At 51.2% G+C, this 20,011-nt stretch overlaps 3 protein-coding genes across 8 annotated transcripts in view; 2 read left to right on the top strand and 1 right to left on the bottom strand.

Moving 5' to 3' along the window:
* Cbfa2t3 (CBFA2/RUNX1 partner transcriptional co-repressor 3) overlaps nt 1-4,145 on the top strand; it is a 74,063-nt gene extending 69,918 nt beyond the window's left edge. For 3 of the 4 annotated variants that reach the window (XM_035442736.1, XM_035442739.1, XM_035442737.1), the window contains one exon: nt 129-976. In XM_035442736.1, coding sequence (XP_035298627.1) covers nt 129-398 — 270 coding nt within the window. In that variant the 3' untranslated portion in view covers nt 399-976. Of the gene's footprint in view, nt 1-128; nt 977-3,730 lie in introns of those variants that run through there. The other variant, XM_035442738.1, reaches the window with a different exon arrangement.
* Nucleotides 1,269-20,007, bottom strand: Trappc2l (trafficking protein particle complex 2 like). 3 transcript variants are annotated; one of them, XM_027410655.2, is made up of 5 exons: nt 19,641-19,789; nt 17,793-17,965; nt 17,049-17,136; nt 16,855-16,934; nt 1,269-1,645 (listed from the first exon to the last, which is right to left on the bottom strand). In XM_027410655.2, exons 1-5 carry the CDS (start codon nt 19,671-19,673, stop codon nt 1,609-1,611), a joined length of 411 nt encoding a protein of 136 aa, XP_027266456.1. In that variant the 5' UTR covers nt 19,674-19,789; the 3' UTR covers nt 1,269-1,608. The 3 variants fall into 3 exon arrangements, with proteins under 3 accessions (XP_027266456.1, XP_027266457.1, XP_027266455.1); XM_027410656.2 differs by lacking the exons at nt 1,269-1,645; nt 19,641-19,789 and adding exons at nt 14,171-16,011; nt 19,837-20,007; XM_027410654.2 differs by lacking the exon at nt 1,269-1,645 and adding an exon at nt 14,171-16,011.
* Nucleotides 8,807-11,833, top strand: Pabpn1l (PABPN1 like, cytoplasmic). Its single transcript, XM_027410652.2, has 7 exons — nt 8,807-9,052; nt 9,395-9,530; nt 9,821-9,888; nt 10,427-10,533; nt 10,625-10,712; nt 11,149-11,291; nt 11,794-11,833. Exons 1-7 carry the CDS (start codon nt 8,807-8,809, stop codon nt 11,831-11,833), a joined length of 828 nt encoding a protein of 275 aa, XP_027266453.1.
* Nucleotides 20,008-20,011: the final 4 nt, after the last annotated feature.

Raw genomic sequence — 20,011 nt, 5'->3', positions numbered from 1 at the left:
TCTCACACACACACACACACACACACACACACACTCTCACACTCACTCCATTTCAGCAGTGGCACGTTATCTGGGCATGTGCAGTCTATCCCATTATGACCATCTCCTTTGCCCTTCTCCATATCCAGAGCTGCTGGAACTGTGGACGCAAAGCCAGTGAGACTTGTAGTGGCTGTAATGCAGCACGCTACTGCGGGTCCTTTTGTCAGCACAAAGACTGGGAGAAGCACCATCACGTATGCGGCCAGAGTCTGCAGGGCCCCGCAGCTGCAGTGGCTGACCCACTGCCTGGACAGCCTGATGCTACTGCTAGCCCCAGTGAAGCCGGCTCAGCAGGGCCCTCTCGCCCCTGCTCTCCGGGCCCACCAGGCCCACTGGACGCTTCTGTGCCCCGCTGACCTCCAGATCTGATGCCCAGCCCATGGACGCCATGCCCTGCCAATCTCCTGGCCCCACCTTGGCCCACTAGATGCCTGGAGCTGGCCAGGTGGAGTCACTGCTGCTACTGCTTCTCTCCAAAAGAAAACACAGATCCAACAAAACTGCATCCATGCAGCCTCAGCTACCTGACAAGGTCTTGCCAGGACCTCCTACAGCCTCTCTTCACAAGCATCCTCAGATATCACTGCGGAGCTACAGACAGTGGCGCTGACAGAGTATGGCCAGCTCTGCCACTGTCTGTCCCCTCTGTGTCTGTCTCTCTGTTACTGTCTATCTCTGTTACTGCCTCTTTGTGTTTCTTGATATCTTGGTCTCCCTCTGTTTCCCAGCCCTGACTCTCCCTGTGTCTCTGATCCTCTGTCTTTGTCTCTGAAGCCCACATGCTTTCTCTGTAATCAGAGAAACCTAATTGGTGGCTTTTATTTTCAGTGAAGAACTTTTGAAGATTTTGTTTTGTTTTGTTGGCAAACAAAGCTACTTAGAAACGGTCAAAGAACTGTGGGGTTCTCCCCATTCCTTATTAGAAAAGGAAGAAACTGTGATTTTTCTATCCAGAGCTGCTGCCTCACCCAGACAACCCCAGGGGGATTGGCGCATGCAGCAGAGATGGTGAGAACAATTTCAATTTCCAACTCAAGAAGCATTTTTTTGTTTCAGGTTTTATTTTTTTTTTAATGTCAAAGTCTTTGGCTTTAAGTGAAAAAAAATCCAAAAAATTATCTTTTTTTTTTTTTAAGCAAAGGAAACATACCTGTAAACTACCTTGCCAGCTAGCCAGCCAAGGATGCCAGACACACCTCGCTCCAAAGGAAATCCAAAAAGCATACTCAAGAAATCAAAATCCAAAATTTATTTTTATCACTGCCAAAGTATTTTTTCATGGTCTTTCCATTCCTGGGTTTGTTTAGATGTTGATCTTTTATTTTGGTTTTGATTTTGTCAGGGGGTGTTGGGTCACTGGGATTTGGTGGGTGGGCCAAGAAGAAACCTTTCGTTCCTTTTTGACTGGTGGTCAGCATCCTTGCTGGGCAAAGGGGTCAGTAGCAAGGCCACATGACCCTCAGCACCATATCCAGAAGCCCCAGTCAGCATGAGCCTGAGTGTTGTGTGCCCTAGGGCCATGTCTACGTGACCCTATATGCAATGAAGACACACCTCCACCTGTCCTCACACCTTCTGTGACTTCTCATAATTCATTTTCCACCTGTGGAAAAAAAAGTGCTAAAGTGTTCTTCCCAGAGAGAGCACAATTCCTAAATGAAACTGTGACAATCTTTTGGGTTGATTCTTGACTGCTTTTGAAAGCTTAAGGAGACAGCGAATCACGCTTTCTTGGTTTTCCCTCCTCTACCTCTCTGCTCTCCCATCCCACCCACCTCCATCGCAGCCCTATATCCCCATCCCCAGTGTCTTGCTGTGGCTACCGTCATTTCTTTCAAACTTTTACAGAAAACAAAAACAGGAAAAAAAAAAAAAACACAAAAGCCAGCAGCCACTCTCACCTCACCTGGAAGACTCAAGCCCAGCTGTACATACCCCTGTGTTGCAACCCAATGTTCGTCTCCAGCCCTGGGAGTGACGGTGATGCTTGCCCACCTGCACTCCAGCCCTTGCCCACCCTGCCCTTCACCCGCTCAACTCCCTCAAGGATTCAAGGAGGAAATGAAGGAAGGAGGCTCATGCCTGAACCAAACAGAAAGACAGCAGACACAGTCCAGGTCTGCGCCTATGTGTGTGGCTGCAGTAAGCTGCAGGCCTAGCGTGCAATATGGGGGAATTACTCCTGAACCCTGGGCCCAAGGGGGCCCTGCCCAGAGCAAGGTGTGCAGCGTGTGTTAATGTGAATGTAAATAGTCTCCACAGAGGTCCCAACCACAGCATCAGTACCGAGGAGATGTTTGCCAAATAAAAAGAAATTAAGACAAACCACAAAAGTATGTGAAATTTAGGAAACACTTTGGAAGGAATCTGAGCTGTGGTCCTATGGGCTTTTTTGGTGGCTGGTATTTCTTCACAACTGTAAAATTCATTCTTTAAGAGAACATTATATGGAAGGATCCTGTTAGGCACCATCAACCTGGTGCTACCCTGAATGGAGCCTGACAGCAACCCTCACTCTGAAGGCCAAGGTAGATCTCATCCTCTGGAAGGTTCCCAAGGCCACAGCCCTCCAAGTCCACAGAGATGTATTGTTGTGGGTTTCAGAGAAACAGGACACATGGCGGCTTCCTGCCCTTCCTTCTAGTGGACCAGTTGCCCTGAGCGTCTGCCTACGAACACTGAGTCTGTGCGCTGGTAGAGACCTGTCTCCTGTCACGGGAAGCATCACTGGATTCCATTCCCAGATGCACCTCATGCAGTGCTGCTTGTCTCTGTTACCCACAGCATGCAGCATCCTTGGCCCTTCCAGGAGGGCAAGCCAGTAGCCACTCATAGGAAAAAGCTCTGGGTGAGCATGCTTGTGGGGGAAAATAAAGCTAGGCCCTCAGATTGTGCTTACGAGCCGTATAGTCTCTAGAGGTCTGGGCCAGGAGTCCTGAGGTGGCTTCCCTGATGAAGCACGTCCCTGGTGTCAGGACTTGAGAGGGCCTGCACATATGTGGTCCAGCCATTCTGAGGTAGGTCACAGAGGGTCCCTTACCTGAAGGCCCACCAGTTTGCTTTAGCTCCACATACCTCCTTCCCTACCCTTATCTACCTTTTAGGGACAAGAAGGCCCAGCAGGGACAACAAAATGCTGCCCAGCCAAATTAGCCTCCAGAACCAGGTTACATATTTAGGGTTCAGCAGAGCCCCCCACCTACACCCTAGCTGTCAGATGCCATTCAACCACAGTGAGTCCCTTGTGCATGAGATTTGGCCAGCAGCTGTAGACACCCAGGATGAGGGGCTGGCCAGCTGATAGGAAGAGCTCAGCAGTCAAGGCAACTGCAGAATCAGGGTGGCCGTAAGGTGTGGTGGGGAGGGCTAAGTGAGGGAACGGGGACTGGAGACAGCAGGAGGGAATCCTAGGCATACTGCTAAATTCTGGCTGGATGTCAGCAGTGTCACCTGAGGCAAGAGGGGTGGGGTGGGGTCCTGAATCAGGTTCGAAGGCCCTGGAAAATCTGTGGGTGCTGTGGTCAGGCTTCAGCCACAAAAAGACCTCACAGCAGAACCAAACAAGCTCAAAGCTTTGGAAAGAACAGGGTCCATGGGTGTTCTTTGTTGGGAGGTATACCCTGGGTGGCCATAACTATAGCATGCCCTTGGTTTCAACCTGTAGAGCCTGAGGCTCTACACAGAGCAGGGGGAGGGTAATACTCCATCCCTGACTCCTGCTGAGAGCCCCTCCTGTTACCTTCTCAGCTCACAAACCATGGACCCAAGAACAACTGCCAAGTCCTGCCTCCTGGTAGCCACAGACAAACATGAACCAAACCCATACGGGGATGTGGCTTTCACAGAGTCTTGCTCCCCAAAACCCCAAATCAAAATGCAACTTTATTTCCTGTTCTGAGGCCAAAGCTAAACCAGGAAGGCTGAGGGCAGAGGGCAGGTGGCAGACAGAACTCTCCAACCCCTAAGGCCTAGCCCAGATCCTGTCTCTTGGCCTTATGACTTCATGTCATGTGTCCTGCCTCTCCTACCCCTCCTCTCATCTCCTTGCCCAACCCTGCCCCAAACTCAGACTGGCCTTTCTCCAGTCTGCTGCCTAAGGGCTGCCCAAGAGGATTCTTTCCAGCTCAGTCCTCACCTGCACAGGAACAGAGGCCAATGGCTCACGTTCCACATATGGTCACAGGTGTATAGGAGCAGGCTGGATTATACCACAGCTTAGTCCTACTGCCTGATTGGTGAGAAGTCCCAGCCCCCACAAGGAGTCAGTCAACAGGGACATCTGTCAGAAGACCTGAAAAGGTCATTGATGATGGAGAAGGACAGAATAGGAGGCAGGGCCATGGGCTATCTCAAAGCCACCATGGACAGAGATCAGGATGGGCCCCAAAGTTCTCTTTTAGTTTCTCCAAATAAATCATTAGGCTGACACCAAAGTATCATCTCTGTCCATTACTGTGCTCCTCAGCCTAACCACACTGGTAGATTGACACTTTCCTGAGTTCATCCTTCTGACTTACTCAGCCATCTTTCTATGAACCCATACACCCCCAACCATTCATCTTCCTCCACCTGCCCTTCCATCTAACTTCCCCATTACCTACCTTGGCCCACCTGCTCTCCCTCTATCATCCATCCATCTGCTTATCTATCTGTCCACACCATCCAAACTGTCTTTATCCCACCATCCCAACATGCCATCCTTGTGTCGGTATGTCTTCCGGTCCCACCCACAGAACCATCCATAGATCCATCTTTCCTATCATCTCCCTACGCACTATCCTCAGAGTAGTATCAGCTTCCTCAGTGTACCAAAGACACTAGGTCCTCCTGCCCTCCACTCTGTTTGCCCTGAACTGGCCAGGGGTGCCCTAAGAATATCCACCCATGAGGCAACACCATGGCCTGTTTTAGACACCTCCAGAAATGAGTTCCAAATGTTCGCAGACATTGTGAACAGATTGAACAAGTTCTTATGGCAGCTGTGACACATCTGGACCTGCTTGGGAAGAAAAGGAGCCAAGAATTGCACTGGGAGAAGGTCTACACACCTACTCAGGAGCTCTGGGATGCTGTGCTAGGCGACCATATTCCCTGAAAGTAGAGGCAGTCCTTGATTCCAGGAGTCTGCCGAGAAGAGGGATCTCTGAAGAGGAGAGCAAGCCAATGCTGGCCTCCCTTGAGACAGTATCACTCTTAGGGCCCTGTTCCTCAGGACACTTGGGTATCATTCCCATCTTGTCAGGATCCCAAGTAGCTGAGAGTTGAACCTATCCAGTCTGCCCCTACTGGATCCACTGATGGTAGGGGGAATTTGCCAGGTGTTTGGGACTATCCACAGGCTCCCCTGATAACTCATTGCTCTTCCTGAAGCTCCTACTATGTAGAGAAGTTTCTGAAATGAGCCTGGGGAGAGACCCCTGGGTTACCATCATGTTGGCAAGAGGAAAAGAAGATAGAGAAACTGGAGGTTCAGGGGAACCATCTACTCTTGTAGACAGCTTACAAAGCTCAGGACAGTCTGTCAACAACGTGCACAAGTCCCCAAATTCTAGAATACTCTATCTTGTTTTCTGTTCCTTTTCTTTCAATTCAGCTGGTCCTTAGAGTAGCAACTCAGACTGGGAAACAGGAATGCAGCATCTGACTCAAAAGTGCAGCCTGCTCACCATATCCTCAAAGGAACAGCACCGGCTCCCACCCAGACAAGGTCCAGCAGCCCTCAGCTCACACCATATCTGGGGTGGGCCAAGGGTCAGGCCAGAGCACAGCCATGCACAAGCCTGCCCAGGAACCATTGCTTTTCATTTCTTTTCCTCCTGCAGGAGTTGGGAGGAAAGTACTGGATGTTTTCTTCATGAAAAGCTGTGGTCCACAGCCCTCCGTGTCTGGGTGCTGTGCCATACCACCCACTGCTACCTTCTGCTGTCCTGTATGTTTGCCCTGTGGGCCATGGACACGCTGATCAGGTTAATCACATCTGTGTAATAAAGTGAACGTTTGCTATGATGGCTTGCTGCGCCTCCAGACCATTGTGCACATGCGATCCCCATGTTGAAAGACCTGATGCACAGACGAGGGTGGATATAGAGTTCAGTTGTACCAGACAAAACTTGGGGTGGACAGAGGAGGGGAACTGTCTGCTCATGTGCTGCTGCTATAGCCTTGGTAAACGGGGTCCATCTTGGAAGGCTGGACCTTAGGGAGTTCTGGAAAATCCTGGACCCCAACTTGACCTATAGCTGACTGGCTCACTATTGGAGCCAAGTTCTTTGAGCTGGTTACATGAGGAAGACAGTGGGACCTGGCTAAGGGAAACACTGAAGGTTTGAGGGACACCGAGGACCTGAAGGGGACACTGGATCTGAGGAAACACTAAAGGGATACTTAAGACCTGAGGGGAAACTCAGCTCCTGAGAGGACACTGAGGGAATTCTAAAGGGCACCCTGAGGGGAAAATCAAGCCTTAAGGGGACACTGGCTCTGAGAAAACACTGAAAGGGTATTTAAAACCTGAGAGAACACTGAGGACCTATGAGTGGCACAGCAGAAAGAACCATCTCTCTGTGCTCCTGTGACAGCTGTGTCTTGGCTAAAGGGAATCCCTCTAGAACCAGATACTGGCCATAGTGCTTCAGGCTGCACTGGTAGCTGCCTGGAGGAAGCGACTGTCATTAATACTGTCCTAACTTGGAACATGGTGTATTTTTGAAGGCATTGTTGGGAAGGCCAGCATGGGGGTAAGCTGTCCCTAGGCCAGGCGCCTGGCTGGAGCCCCACTGGGCCTGGTGTGTCAGCGATCTCAGGATAGCACGAGGGGGAGGAGGATGACAAGGTTTTTCCACTGCCGACACTGAGCTCAGAGGGGAGACTAGCCAGGGACTGGGCTCCATCCAGATGGTCTTGGCTTGGACACAGCCTGCCATGTCCTATCTCCCACATGGAAGTACAGGAAAGACCCAGACAGGACCCAACAGAGCTTCACACAAAGAGGTGGAGGACATGTAGGAGGACAACAGCGGCCACTTGTCTATCCCTGTCCAGCTCGTCCTGTCTGACCAGCTTGTCCTCTGTGTAGACATGGATGCTGCCTCTGAGTAGCCCTGGCCTGCCAGGAAAGACCTAGGGAAGTAACCGAAGCAGGACTGGGAAGAGGCCAGTAGCCACTCAGTCTCTGGTCAGGACTACTTTATCTCAGGTCATGTGACTATCCCACACAGTCCTTCCCTTATGAGGCATGGAGGTCATGGCAATTTTTATTATTGTTGAGTTGTTTATGACAGAGCCTCACTCTGGAGCCCAAGATGGCCTTGAACTTGTGATCTTCCTGCCCCAGAGGCCCAAGTGCTGAGTACAGGTATGAGCCATCGCATGAGGCATGATAGTTTTCAGCCACTTTGTAGAACAGAATGAGCACATAAGAACTCAGGTTAGGAGTCAGAAGCCCAGTTTCCGGGGGGCTGCAAGAGCCACAGCTACCCCCACCTCAGCCCACCCAAGAATGTGGGAGGTATCAACAACCAAGCTCCACATATTCAGTGTAGCTCACTAAAACTATCTTCTACTCCAGCCCAGATTCTAAGAAAGACCCCATTGGCTAACCTGGGGGCAGGGTCACAGAAGTGTGGCTGTGGATCTGAGGACATAGAGTCACCTGAAGGTCCCTGTGGAAATCTCAGTGCTATAGTAACATGCACAGTATGAGGCTCAGAAGAATAGCCTCAGGCAGCATTGGGACCTATGTCTAGCTAAAAGCCAGGAATAGATCTGCCCCTCTGCTGGAAGCCCCAGGAAGGAGTCAATGGATGCAGGCTGGCAACAGTACTGTAGGGTGAGGGCAGAAAGACAACAACAGATGAGCAGGGCTGAAAACCACTGGACCAGTCTGCCAAGTACCCACCATCCAATTTGTACAGTTCAGTCTGAGCCTCTCTTATAGCAAAAGGAATTGTCTAAATAGTGTCTGAGTTTAATAGGCTCCCATCTATTAAATTATGCATAGTGGGGAGGGAAGAGTCTTTGAGAAACTCATAGTTAGAACAGAATATGGAACCCTAATCTGGATAAGCCCAAGCCTGACCTCTTAGCCCTTCAGGGACCCTTGTTCCAACTGACCCAGTGTATCCAGACACCCACAGTGCCACCTCTCCCTGAAATCAGTCCTTTTCACAACTATAATTGGGTAACTTGACCCAGATCTGATTAATTAGGGCCTATTGTCAGAAGTGTGGTTATGGCATGCTGCATACAACACACCAAGGAAGACTGAACCCAGTTCATGTAAATACCACCCTGCCCTACCCACTTTGGACTCATCTACTCTTTTAAGGGTTTTTTTGGGGGGGTTGTTTTTTTGAGACAAGGATTCTTTGTGTAGTCTTGACTGACCTGGAACTAGCTCTGTAGCCCAGGCTGGCCTCAAACTCATCTGCCTGCCTCTGCCTCCTGAGTGCTGGGTTTAAAGGTATACGCCACCACCATCTGCCCTCTTCGGAGTTTTCGGAGTACAGCTGGTGAGGAAGACAGAGAGGAGATCTACAACCTTTGACCCTCTCGTCAGCAACTTGGCCCAATCTGGGAGGCCTTCCTATGTCCTTTAGTGGAAGCAGCTGGTCAGGATGAGGACTTAAAAGGGAGGGCTCCAAGGCAGATGCAGCTGAGGAGGTGAGCAGACCTGAAGAGGCAAGGTTTGCCCAGGTTCGCCCAGGTTCGCCCAGGTTCGCCCAGGTTCGCCCAGGTTCGTCCAGCCCGCCCTTTTTGCGTACCCATGTGGCCCTTCCTGAACAATGATCTCTTCCCACCCCCCACTGAAGCCTGGCTCCAAAAAGTCTCCTCAGATCCTGAAGCCCAAGGTTGGGGGGCCTGGGGCAAGACTGAAAAGACACCTTTGGGGCCAGGGACTGGGAGTGGAACAGAGAGTGATGAGGAAGTTGAGGAAAATGAGAAAGATGCAGGCTTCCTGCTGTCCTTGCTGGAGCAAGAAAACCTGGCCAAGTCTCCAGGATACAACCAGGTAGCACCCTGTCCTGATCCATGGAGGCAGGTGTGGACCTGGGCATGGGGTGAGGGGACAGCTGACTGGGAGGTGGAAGGGCCAATGCTCCCTCCCATGTGCAATGAAGTCAGTGCTGCAGACCACAGGGCCCTCTCTGACTTGGGGGAGGTGTCCTGGGATGGAGGTGTCAGGGGCTTCTGGGGACTGAGCCCCTAATTACTGAGCTACAGGAAGCACAGGGTGACCTAGGTCATTCCTTAGTAGCCATGACTCTTCTGGGGCTGGCTGGCCACACCTGCCCTCCATCCTAGAGGGGCTTGCAGGTCACCTCTCCCAAGCTTACTGTGGGATAACCAGCAGGAGTTGGAGGCCATCAAACTGAAGCTGTGGGCCATGGAGCATGCTGAGACCCTGCCGGAGCAACCTTATGTACAAAGAAAGGCCACCGAGGAAAAGGGGGCTGAGGTCGGACAGCTGCTGAGCCCTGAGATCATGGGTAGGAACCTGGGACCCTTGCTGCTTCTCCCCCCAGATGGTGGACAACTGTCCTCCCAAGTCCTTGACCACTCAGCTAAGACTCTAAACCCCACGCGCTCTCAGTGGAGAAGTACTCAGCATGGACTCTATGTGAGGACTATTGAGGGGGCATTCTGGATCACCCCACAGCATCAGGCCTTGCTAACCCAAAATGTAACCTTGGAAGCCTGGGGTGACCTTCCCTGGGATCATGAGGAATGGGCTCCTCAATGAGTTCCTCCTGCTGGTCCTGAGGTTCTCTCTCTACAGGCTGCTTCTTCCCTGGGACCCCCAAGGAAAAGGTGGAGGCTGACCACAGATCTGTCTATGTGGGCAATGTGAGTAGCAGATAGGACAGGGGCATCTGGCTCCAATTAGGACATTCAGCTGGGTAGACACAGCAACATCCTGGATGGGGCTGGCTAGGAGCTTGAGGCAGGAAGCTATAGGGTTGTAAACTCAAGTGTCTCCAAGGCCAGAAAGAAGGGGCAGGTCTGATGCTAGTTGCAGCAGAGGAAAGGGTGGGCTGTAGCTCTTGGGCAAAACCCATGGAAGCAAATAGTGGCCAGTCCTTAACCATTCAGCTGAAGCTGAGGTCAAGAATTCTGGTTTCTCAACATGTGCTAAAACTGGGAGTTGCATGAGATTTACTGGTCCACACACATGGCATAAGCCAATGCTTGGGACACAACCAGCTGTCCACATAGGAAGCCCTTGACTGGCTCTCAGCAGTCAACCCAGGAAAGGAATGGATAAAGCCTCAGCCCATTCCAAGTCAGGGGCCAACCAACCTTGGGGATTGGATCCCTCTAACCCTCTGCAAGAGGTAGATAGGGAGAGCCCAGCACTTAAAGCAGGTGCCCTTTCTGAGAGCAGGTGGATTATGGAGGCTCGGCTGCTGAGCTGAGGGCCTACTTCAGCCCCTGCGGGGAGATTCACCGGGTCACCATCCTGTGCGACAAGTTCTCTGGACACCCAAAAGGGTCAGTGTGGGGCTATAGCAGTCTGGGCAGTGAGGATGGGACTGACCCCTCATTTCCTGCCCCATCATCCCCCATCTCTATTCTCCCCCAGGTATGCTTATATAGAGTTTGCTTCCCAGAACTCTGTCCAGGCTGCTGTGGAGCTGGATGAGAGCACTTTCCGAGGTCGGGTCATCAAGGTATGTTTCCCCAGCTGTCTCCATGCCCCTGTGAACCACCACTGAGCCTTGCTTGCACATTAACTCACAAATTCCTCAACAGGCTCAGAGAGGTAAGAGTACCTGCCCCAGGACACATAACTACCCAGCCTAACCTTTTGGGTATCTTAGTTAGGTTGGCACTGGTCAGAGTTAGGGCATGATGGAAACCCTCAGACCTAGGGTGAGGCTTGGTGTAGGTGTGGCTAGGGCAGAAGAATCAGATTCCTCTGCCGGAGGCTGCTGGCCATGACCAGGCATGCCATGTGATCACAGCTGCATCCAAGTGAAGGTGGATGGTACCTCCAGGTCAGGAACCCCAAGCCTTGGTCTCAGCCTGGACTCTGGCTTCAGGCCACCACAGCAAGAAGGGTACAGAACAGTGTCTTGGACCATAGCATGGGTTCCTTCTGTCCAGGTACTTCCCAAAAGAACGAACTTCCCAGGAATCAGCTCCACAGATCGTGGTGGGCTGAGGACACACTTGGGCAGCAGGGCCCAGCCCTTCCTACACAGTAGCCTTCATCGAAGACCTCGGTTCAGACCCCATGGACAGAGCCGGTAAGTGGGCCCAAGTGGGGTCTGAGTCTGGAGACCTGAGTGGTGACAGGGTTTCTGGAGCCTATAGCCAATCTGTACAGCATTATGCTAAGAGAGTACTGCTCTTCCCTCACGTGAGCCTTAACTGGCCAGGGCACTTGGGAAGGGGTTCAGTCAGGGTTCATGGTTTCTAACAGCCTGGACAGGCCCTGTGAAACCTCCCTACCTGATGGGGATACTCCTTCCTAGTCACTAGGCCTCTGCAGGTGACATGCCATCCCTGCCATGGAGGGTGGGAATCACAGCAGGCTCCTCTGGCCTGAAGTACAAGTAAGGCTGGAGCTGAGCCCACGGGCTTCCTCCTCCCCTGGAAGCACCCCCTCAAGAGAGGAGGAAGTCTGAGGTGCCGCCCGCAGTCCCCAAGCAGCTTGATGGTGGTTTTTAAACACTTACCTAGGTGTCCTCGAGGCCTATCCCCTCTGAAGGCAACTTAGCTGCCTTTGTCCCCCCTCCCTCTCTGCAGGGGCCGTGGACGGTTCTCACCATGGTTTTCACCATACTGAAAGATGTCCCAGTTTTTAAAGTGGCCCCGGGAGCTGGGTCAGGAGTAAACAGCAGTCTGCCCACCTACTCCAAACTGGTCTTCAAGTCTGGCAACCCACAAGGGGCTTTTAAAAGGCCTAGACCCCCAGGTCACAATAGGAAGGCACAGGGCAAGGAGATGCAGAGGGTAGGAATGGAAGGGAGAGCCCAGGAGAAGCTGGGATTGGCATACTCAAGTACTTTTAAAGAAAAATAAGACATGTGTGTTAATAGTAAAGCATAAATTATTAAACTTGACTATTTTAAGAGCATGTAACAAGTCTCATTTCTTGATCCTCCCTCGGACACAGATTTACACTGCACCTTTTTTCATGGAGCTCCAGAGAGAGTAGTAAATATGATATGACCATGAGTCCAGAAAACAGGCCTCTTGCTCTGCCTTATGATTCAATAGACAGTGAGCAGAATTCTGCCTCCATGAACCAAGTTGGCTCTCTAGACATACCTGGACTTCACCCCCATCCTCCCTGGAGGGTGTCTGAACTGTTCAGTTCAGGAAGCAGAGGTGGAGCCTTTGTTCTAAACTGTGTGTGTGTGTGTGTGTGTGTGTGTGTGTGTGTGTGTGTGTGTGTGTGTGTGTGTGTGTGTGTAGCAAAGACAGGCTGCCCTGAGCTGCCACTGTACTAAGCAGGAAGAGATTTGCCCAATGCAAACACTGTGTGCACTCACCACCATTCCTTGCCTGTGCTCACTTCATTAATTCTTTAAGCCCCAGCAGAGCTGCTAAGTAAACCACCCCCAGCACCAGACTGCTCTGGGGACAGCTGCTGCCCTTCTCTAGACGCCATCAATGCTTGATCTCCCAAGCCACATTCACATGCCCCTTGCCCTTAATGGAGTGGATGATGCCCCCCAAAATGGGACCACATCTTCACCTCCAAAGTCGGAAAGCAGCCTGTGACCTTATTTGAAAAAGGGTCTCTGAAGACATATAAGAATTAACTCCAGAACCAGGCATAGTGGTGCACTCCTTTAATCCCAGCACTTGGGAGAAAGAGACAGGCAGATCTCAGTTCAAGGACAGCCTTGTCTACAGAGTGAATTCCAGGACAACCAGAGCTACACAGAATGGCCCCATCTCAAAAAAAAAAAAAAAAGATAAATAGATTGATTTATATATCTATCAGAGTATCCCAGACTGCCAGTGGACCACAAACCCAACAGTAGGTGAGGCATGAGACAAAGATATGAAGGCAAAGAAGAAAGGCAATGCCTGAAACGAGACCTTGCAATGAGGCTTGAAAGTCAAAGGTCTGAGTTGCTGCCACTCCAGGAGCTGGCTAAGCCTGAAGTAGATTCTCTCTGGGTCTGCAGGAAGCAGCCCTACCTCCAGCCACTGTGTCAATGGCCAAGTCTGTTTGTGGCAGCTTTAGGGTAGCCCCTTGAGCCTGAGCAGCCTTATTCACCTCTGGAAGTGACTGGTTCTGTCCTAACCAGCCAGGGGTGAATGCCACCCAGGGGGCAAATGGTGAGCAGCAAATCTGCGCTAGGGTGGCCTTGGGGGACTCAGTATCAGTATCAGTGACCTGGCAGGGCTTCTCCAAGTATGAAGCCAGCTCCTCATCACATTCCAGCCTCAGGATGGCCAAGTCGCTGGCCCTGGTCTCCTGGCAAGATATTTGCTCCTGCTTTCCCTGAATCTTAGGCATCTCCAACCAAGGGGATGGCTTTGGTCTTGACATGTTGCTATCACCTCAGCTCGGTGGCTCCTGGTCCTCTTATATATATAGCAAGTTCTCTTCTTCAGAGGAGCCCAGGGAATCTTCCTTTCTGATGGACTCAAGTATGTCTGGGCCAAGGACAGAATGCTGATGTACAAACAACCCTCAGCATGGAATCTACACAGTGGTGAGGACCCCACCAGCACTGTAGCCCCCTGCCATGTGCATGGCCAGTGTCAGTCCACAGCTTCCTCTTCCAGTGTAGGGCGGCCAGGCTGCCCTGGCCCCAGGTCTGCAAAAGGACAGTACCAGAAGGTACCAAAAAGGAAGACAAGCAGCTGATGGCCCCACAGACTACCTGCAGTAAGTCACCAACTCATCAGAACTGTCATCTTGGCCCCAGGGTGGAAAGCCTGCTTCATAAAAGGCAGGTATTGACTGTGGTCTCCAAGGCCAGCCTCAGGATGAAACTCACCTGCAAGTCTGAAGGCCACATCAAGGCAAGCAGATGACACTATAAGCTTTGTTTGCCAGAGCTTGATAGTGAGAAGACTTCCTAGTGCATGCACATAGTGCACACAAATAGCACACTTTACCATCTGACTATACCTGTCAGAAAACCCAAACAGCAGCAGCTTAAACAGAGAGAGCTATATTTTATTTTCACATATGAAAAGCTGATGTGAACAGTCCAGGGCCAGCCCATCAGCCCAGACTCAGGCTCCGTTCTGCTCTGTCCTCATATCTGCATGTCCTTATCTCATCTTCATGCTCTCAAGAGAGATGCCTAAGCTCCCACTGTTACACTCAAGTTCCAGGCAGGAAAAAAGCAGAAAGTCTTGAGTACTCTAAACATCAGCTGAGCCTACTTTTAAAGGGTTTGTCCTGTAGGTCTCTCCTTTTACATGCCTTATCCACCTGTCCTGGTGTGAACAGGATAGAAACAAATGGCATTTAGCCAAGTTTCTCCAGTAAACCTCAGCTTGTCTGTAAGGAGGGGAGGGAGGAGTACTGGGGAACAAGATGCAGACCCCAGTGCAGCTAATAGGTAGGTGACCTCCCTTAAATACTCAAGATCCCAAGATTCCACCTCACTGGTGTGCCTTTCTTCTCGTGTCAAACCCAACCTCCTGCTAAACCCTTTAACCCAAGTACATCTGGGTTCAGTTAGCTGCTTGGTGAACTTCTCAATCTAACTTCACCTGCCACTTATATCGATTGGTTAGAAAGTCTGGCTTCTTTTCTTACTGCATACTGCATTTTTCTTTCTTTCTTTCTTTCCTTTCTTTCTTTCTTTCTTTTTTTAGATTTGATTTATTTATTATGTGTACAGTCTTCTGCCTGCCGACCAGCAGAGAACACCAAATCTCATTCAAGGTGGTTATGAGCCACCATGTGGTTGCTGGGAATTGAACTCAGGACCTCTGCAAGAACAGTCAGTGCTCTTAACCGCTGAGCCATCTCTCCAGCCCCCCTTACTGCATTTTTCAATGACCCTGTGCTCACTGGGCTGTCTCTTCTTCTACCCCACCCAGCTCATGTGGACGAGTCACAGCCTGCTGGGCCCAGGCAGGAGAAACTCTACTGTGAATGGGGAGGTCCTTGGCTGATGACTTGGGGAAGTCAGAGACTCTGAAGACAGCATGGAGCAGCAACATCTAAAGGGGACTCAGACCTGGGGCAGGTCCTCTAGGCCTCTGCCATCTCCTAAGACACCACATTTTAGCCACACTGTCCAGTGACACAAAAGAGCCAGCTTTAGTCACCACCTCCACACAGCCACAGTCTTTTATCTGGGGAGAGCCTGGTTTGTCCTTGGGGACGTGTGGCCTAGGAGCAGCACTGAGGAGCCTGTTGACCTCCATGATTACTGACAATGGGAAAGGCTCCTGGGGTTTCTCATTTTGCATGGGAAGCAGCAGCTGCTTTAATGCTATGTTCCATGAAGTGTTACAGATTTGAGCACCTCCTGAGGCTGGGGTTGGGTGCAAGTGCAGGGCCAAATGAATGGTGGGTCCAGAGCATTGAGGGCCCTTGCCAAAGAAGAAATGTGGCTGTTCACCTTGGGTTGCCTCCACCCTCTGGAGCTGTCTCTGGGCCCCCCATACCCTGCACCCTTCTGGACCACCCACTTGCTCAGATAATAAGGCCCACAGCCTCTTGTACTCAATGTTCTCCGTCACATCACCAGGCTATGGTCACAGCTCCTACATGGCTCCACAGTCTCTGAGACCAACTAGCAGATCCTCAGCTGAGCCCTCTCTGCTGACACAGGACAAAGATCTCATCGTGTGAGCGCTTTAGTAGAAAGGCACAGGGCACACAGCCCTGCCCACGGTTTACATTCAAGGAGAGGAAAGAGAATAAATAATCATCAAACAGGGGTGAATACAGGCTTCTCTCTTCCAGGTGACTAGGGGAGAGGTCCAGCTCAGCAGACCTGGATCATCATCGAAGTTACCATGTTCTCAAAGGCCCTGAGAAAAGAACCCAGATTTAGAGCGGAACAGGCTATGACCCTGACCTCTGCTGGTAGAGACTGGCACTACCACACCAGGTCCTCAGGACTCTGGGACTTCTCTAGGGTTTAGGGAAGCAGAGGGCATACCCACCACACTGGGCAGTGACAGCCATCTCCTGACTCCACAATCCCTGCACAGCCCCTACAGGCCTACTATGTCATAGATTTCCTCAGCATACCTCCCAGAGGGTGCAGGCAGGGGTAAGCAATGAACCCCATGAGCAGGCAGTGCTCATTTTGCCCTGGAAAGTTTAGGGACACCAGTGTGCTCTCTCCTAGGATCTAGGTAGATGCACTTGATATCTCAGCCAAAGGAAGGTGCCACCAGAAAAGGTCTAGCTTGGGCCACCTGTCAATTGCAAGAAGCTCCTTAGGAACAGTCCCAGAAAAAGACTCTGGAAGCAGGTTCGTAGTGCATGCATACGAAGTACATGCCTCCTGATGAAGCACCTATATGAGGTCTATCCAGCTGGAGGGGAGACACTAAGCCCAACACAAAAGGGACACCAGGCTACAATGTGTTGCCTCCATAAAAGCTATGATCACAGCATAAGCTGTGAGCTTGCTGAGCTCTCTGGAGGACCTCAGGTACCCACAGACACATCTGGGAGACCAGATGGGTGAACTTTGGACCAATCTGTCTGTGTACACTAAGGGTCTGTGTCAGCACTAATTTAGAAAAACAAGGCTGGCTGCTTTGAAATAGTGGCCTTAGAACAGTTTCATGGCTCCTTCACTTTCCCAATGACCATGCTATTACAAAGCAGGTCCCACATAGATACAAACACACAGGGCCCACCTTGACTGGATGCGGTCTCCCGGGTTGTAGAAGGGGTTACACATCACATCTGTGTAGGAGTTATGCAGCTTCCGGAACATCTGAAAGAGCAGAAAGCAGTTTAAATGAGTGCATGCACAGGGCTGTTGCAGACTTTTGCACTCTCAGTGAGGAAAGGGAAGCAGCAGACACCAACCTTAACCCCCTGCACTTACACTGCGGATCTCATTGTCTCGAAGGGCTGTATTGGAGGAATCCACCACCATGACAAATTTCACCTTGGAATTGGTCACATAGCCGTATCTGCACGGCTGGTTAAGGAACATGCTTTGGCACAGGGGCTGTATGACTGCATATGGCATACACAATATCACAATCAAGAGCCTGCAAGCCTGGATAACTTTGTGAACCCTCACAAACTTGAATCAGGAAGTGCCCAGGCTAGGGAGGCTATGCAGCAACTATGCAGGAACTAGGAACAATTCAGACTCCTTTTGAACTGATACAGGGCCTGGGATGTTAGCTGCAAAACCAAATTTTTACATCAGTGTTAAAGTCAATGTCCTCTTGGATAGCCTACTAGTCCCCATGGGGATGTTCTTGGATTCTGTGGTCTTAACAATTTGTCCAAAGAAATGGCCAAGAGTTTACAGTGCCACATGAGGCTGGGCCTAACAACAGTATCATGAAACAATTACCCTTGATTCAAAGTTGGTGACCTTTAACGAGCACAGAGAAGCCCAGATCCCTACTGTGTCAATCTGCACCCTCCTGGAAGCTCAGCCTTGCTTTTTCAGTGATTCTTCTAATTAAAGGGGGGAAATGTTTAGAGGCCTTTGTTAGCTTCAGGTCACCTGCCTGCCTGACCAGCTGAAACCCCTTACAATTTTTCTTTTCTTATGTTTTCTCCCATATCCCACTCTGCAAGTGCAGGAACAGTGCTGAGCACTGATGGATACACCTTGTAGTCCTCAGTTGGGTAGAGTAGGCCCAGGTACAGCTCCCTCTGGTCCACCAGTGCTTTTCCCATGGCAGAGATCTTCTCATCTACCACATCCAGGGACGTGTGCACCATGTAGTGGAACTTGAGCTCATTCTCTGTGGGAGTGCTTCGGATGTACAAAGGATAATTCTGCAAGAAGGGATGGTGAGCCACCCAGTGAGTTCCAGCTCTGAAGACAATGTCAAAGCACCCCTAAGGTGGGCTCTCAGCCTGCCAATCAGTCACATTCTCTAAAATCAAGTGGACACTGACTTCAGGGACATAACCTAAGGAGGAGTGTATGCCATAGGCAGAAAGGGGACTGGAGATATCTCAGTGGCATAGCACTTGCCTGACATGCACAGAGTCCTAAGTTCAATTCCCAGATATCAGGCTGGGTGGTGGTGGTGCACACCTTTAGTTCCAGCACTCGGGAGGCAGAGGCAGGCGGATCTCTATGAGTTCAAGACCAGCCTGGTCTACAAGAGCTAGTTCCAGGACAGCCTCCAAAGCCACAGAGAAACTCTGTCTCGAAAAAAAACAAAACAAACAAAATCAATTCCCAGATATGGGATTAGGGATTTATAGCTCAGGGGTAGAGTGCTTGAGTAGCAATATTAAGCTGTAGTTAAATCATCTGTCAGAAAGGAGGCGGGGGAAGAGGAGGTGGCAGCAGTAGAGGCAACTGCTCAGGGGCAGGAAGGAGCAGAAATGGCCCAGGAACGCCAACCTGAGCACAGCCTAACAACATACCCTGACACTAAGGTGAGTCATTCCCCTTCCTAGAATCATCTCTGCCTCAACCACCACCACACTCTGAAGTGTCATCCCAACAGCAGAAACACTGGCTATTTGTTAACGTGCCACACAAGGGCAGTGGTCTTTGCTCAGCCCTTCAAGACTCAGCTCAAATCTCCATCTCTACACTTCTACCATCCATCCTAAGCCCACAGTCAAAAAAGCTTCCCTCCTGGCCTCCCACACCCACTGTTCACTATATCCAGAAATCATCTAGTCTGCTGCAGTTGAATGAATCTCCAAATCAGGACACCTCGGCATAGATATTGGACTTCATCATCAGTTTATCAAAGCAGCAGCTGCATTTTCAATTGAGTTTTTATTTTGGTGGGCTTAGGGGTGGCATAACTCCCCCTTTCACACTGACAGCTTCACAGCAGCTCAATCACTAATGTCAGGTCTCAGAGAAGACCTGATAGGATACAGGGTCCATGCAGCAGGATACCTCTGGTGCTGTTTGAGCCTTCATAAACAGCTTTCCAGAGGAAATAAATATATATATATATATATATATATATATATATATGTTGGTTAGCAAGGAGATGAGAGTTGAGAAGAGAAGACAGAAAGGGGAGAAGGAAGCTGTCTAGAGGTTTGCAGGCCTTCACAGTGGTTGGAGTAGAAGGGTGCAAGTGGCAGGCAAAGAAAAACGCTTGAATTCTAGGCTGACGCGCCAGGTTTGTATTTGAATAGTACCGGGAGCGGCGGGGGACGGTCTGGAAGGCGGGGCAGAAAGACCGGACGCGGAAGGCAGCAGAAGCCGTGAAAAGAAGAACGCGTAGAGCGAAGGGTGGAGGGCTGCAGCGGCCCGCCAAGCTTCCTGGTGGGTCTCAAAACCCGGAGGCCGCGGCCTGCAAGGTGGCAGCTGGCGGGCGGCTGGCAGCGAGAGAGGGCAGGAGGGATCCTGATCACGGGGCTTGGCTGAGGCTTGGGAGTCTAGAGCTGAGAAGATCAAGGGCATGGCTGGAAAGAGGCCCGCCGCCCGCCGCCGCCGCCCGCCGCCCACCGCTCGTAGCTTCACACGCACCTCCTTGGCGATCACCGCGATGCACACCGCCATATTGGCAGGCCGTGCGCCGCATCATGTGACCCGATGGGGGTCAGACCCCGCCCATTCCCCCTCCCTCTGAGGCTTAGACCCCGCCTTTCTCTCCCGCGGCTGTGCCCGGCCTTTCGGGTCAGGCCTTGATTCCGACCCCTTTCCTCTCAGGCACGAGTCCCACCTCTCCGGTTAGGACGCTGGCAGCGCCCCTGCTTCTGTCGCTCGGTCCCACTTTTCCTGTCAGGCCACGCCTATCGTGTCACTCAGCCTGACAGGCCGGGCTCTCATGCTTCAGCTTGGTGGGGTCCCGGCTTCTCTGGCAACCTATCCTGTCCGGCGATATCCCAGACCCAACG

Source organism: Cricetulus griseus, chromosome 3 (genome assembly GCF_003668045.3).
Source record: "Cricetulus griseus strain 17A/GY chromosome 3, alternate assembly CriGri-PICRH-1.0, whole genome shotgun sequence".
Lineage (NCBI taxonomy): Eukaryota > Metazoa > Chordata > Mammalia > Rodentia > Cricetidae > Cricetulus > Cricetulus griseus.
This window is presented reverse-complemented; position numbering and strand designations above follow the sequence as displayed.

Excerpts from the sequence above, each read along its gene's own strand:
- Pabpn1l (XM_027410652.2), top strand. The coding sequence starts at position 8,807 with ATGTGGCCCTTCCTGAACAATGATCTCTTCCCACCCCCCACTGAAGCC. Across the intron at positions 9,053-9,394 it reads AGTCTCCAGGATACAACCAG|GAGTTGGAGGCCATCAAACT; the intron begins GTAGCACCCTGT and ends GATAACCAGCAG. Across the intron at positions 11,292-11,793 it reads AGACCCCATGGACAGAGCCG|GGGCCGTGGACGGTTCTCAC; the intron begins GTAAGTGGGCCC and ends CCCTCTCTGCAG.
- Trappc2l (XM_027410654.2), bottom strand. The coding sequence starts at position 19,673 with ATGGCGGTGTGCATCGCGGTGATCGCCAAGGAG. Across the intron at positions 16,935-17,048 it reads GAGACAATGAGATCCGCAGT|ATGTTCCGGAAGCTGCATAA; the intron begins GTAAGTGCAGGG and ends CTGCTCTTTCAG. Across the intron at positions 16,012-16,854 it reads GGAGACCGCATCCAGTCAAG|GGCCTTTGAGAACATGGTAA; the intron begins GTGGGCCCTGTG and ends TTCTTTTCTCAG.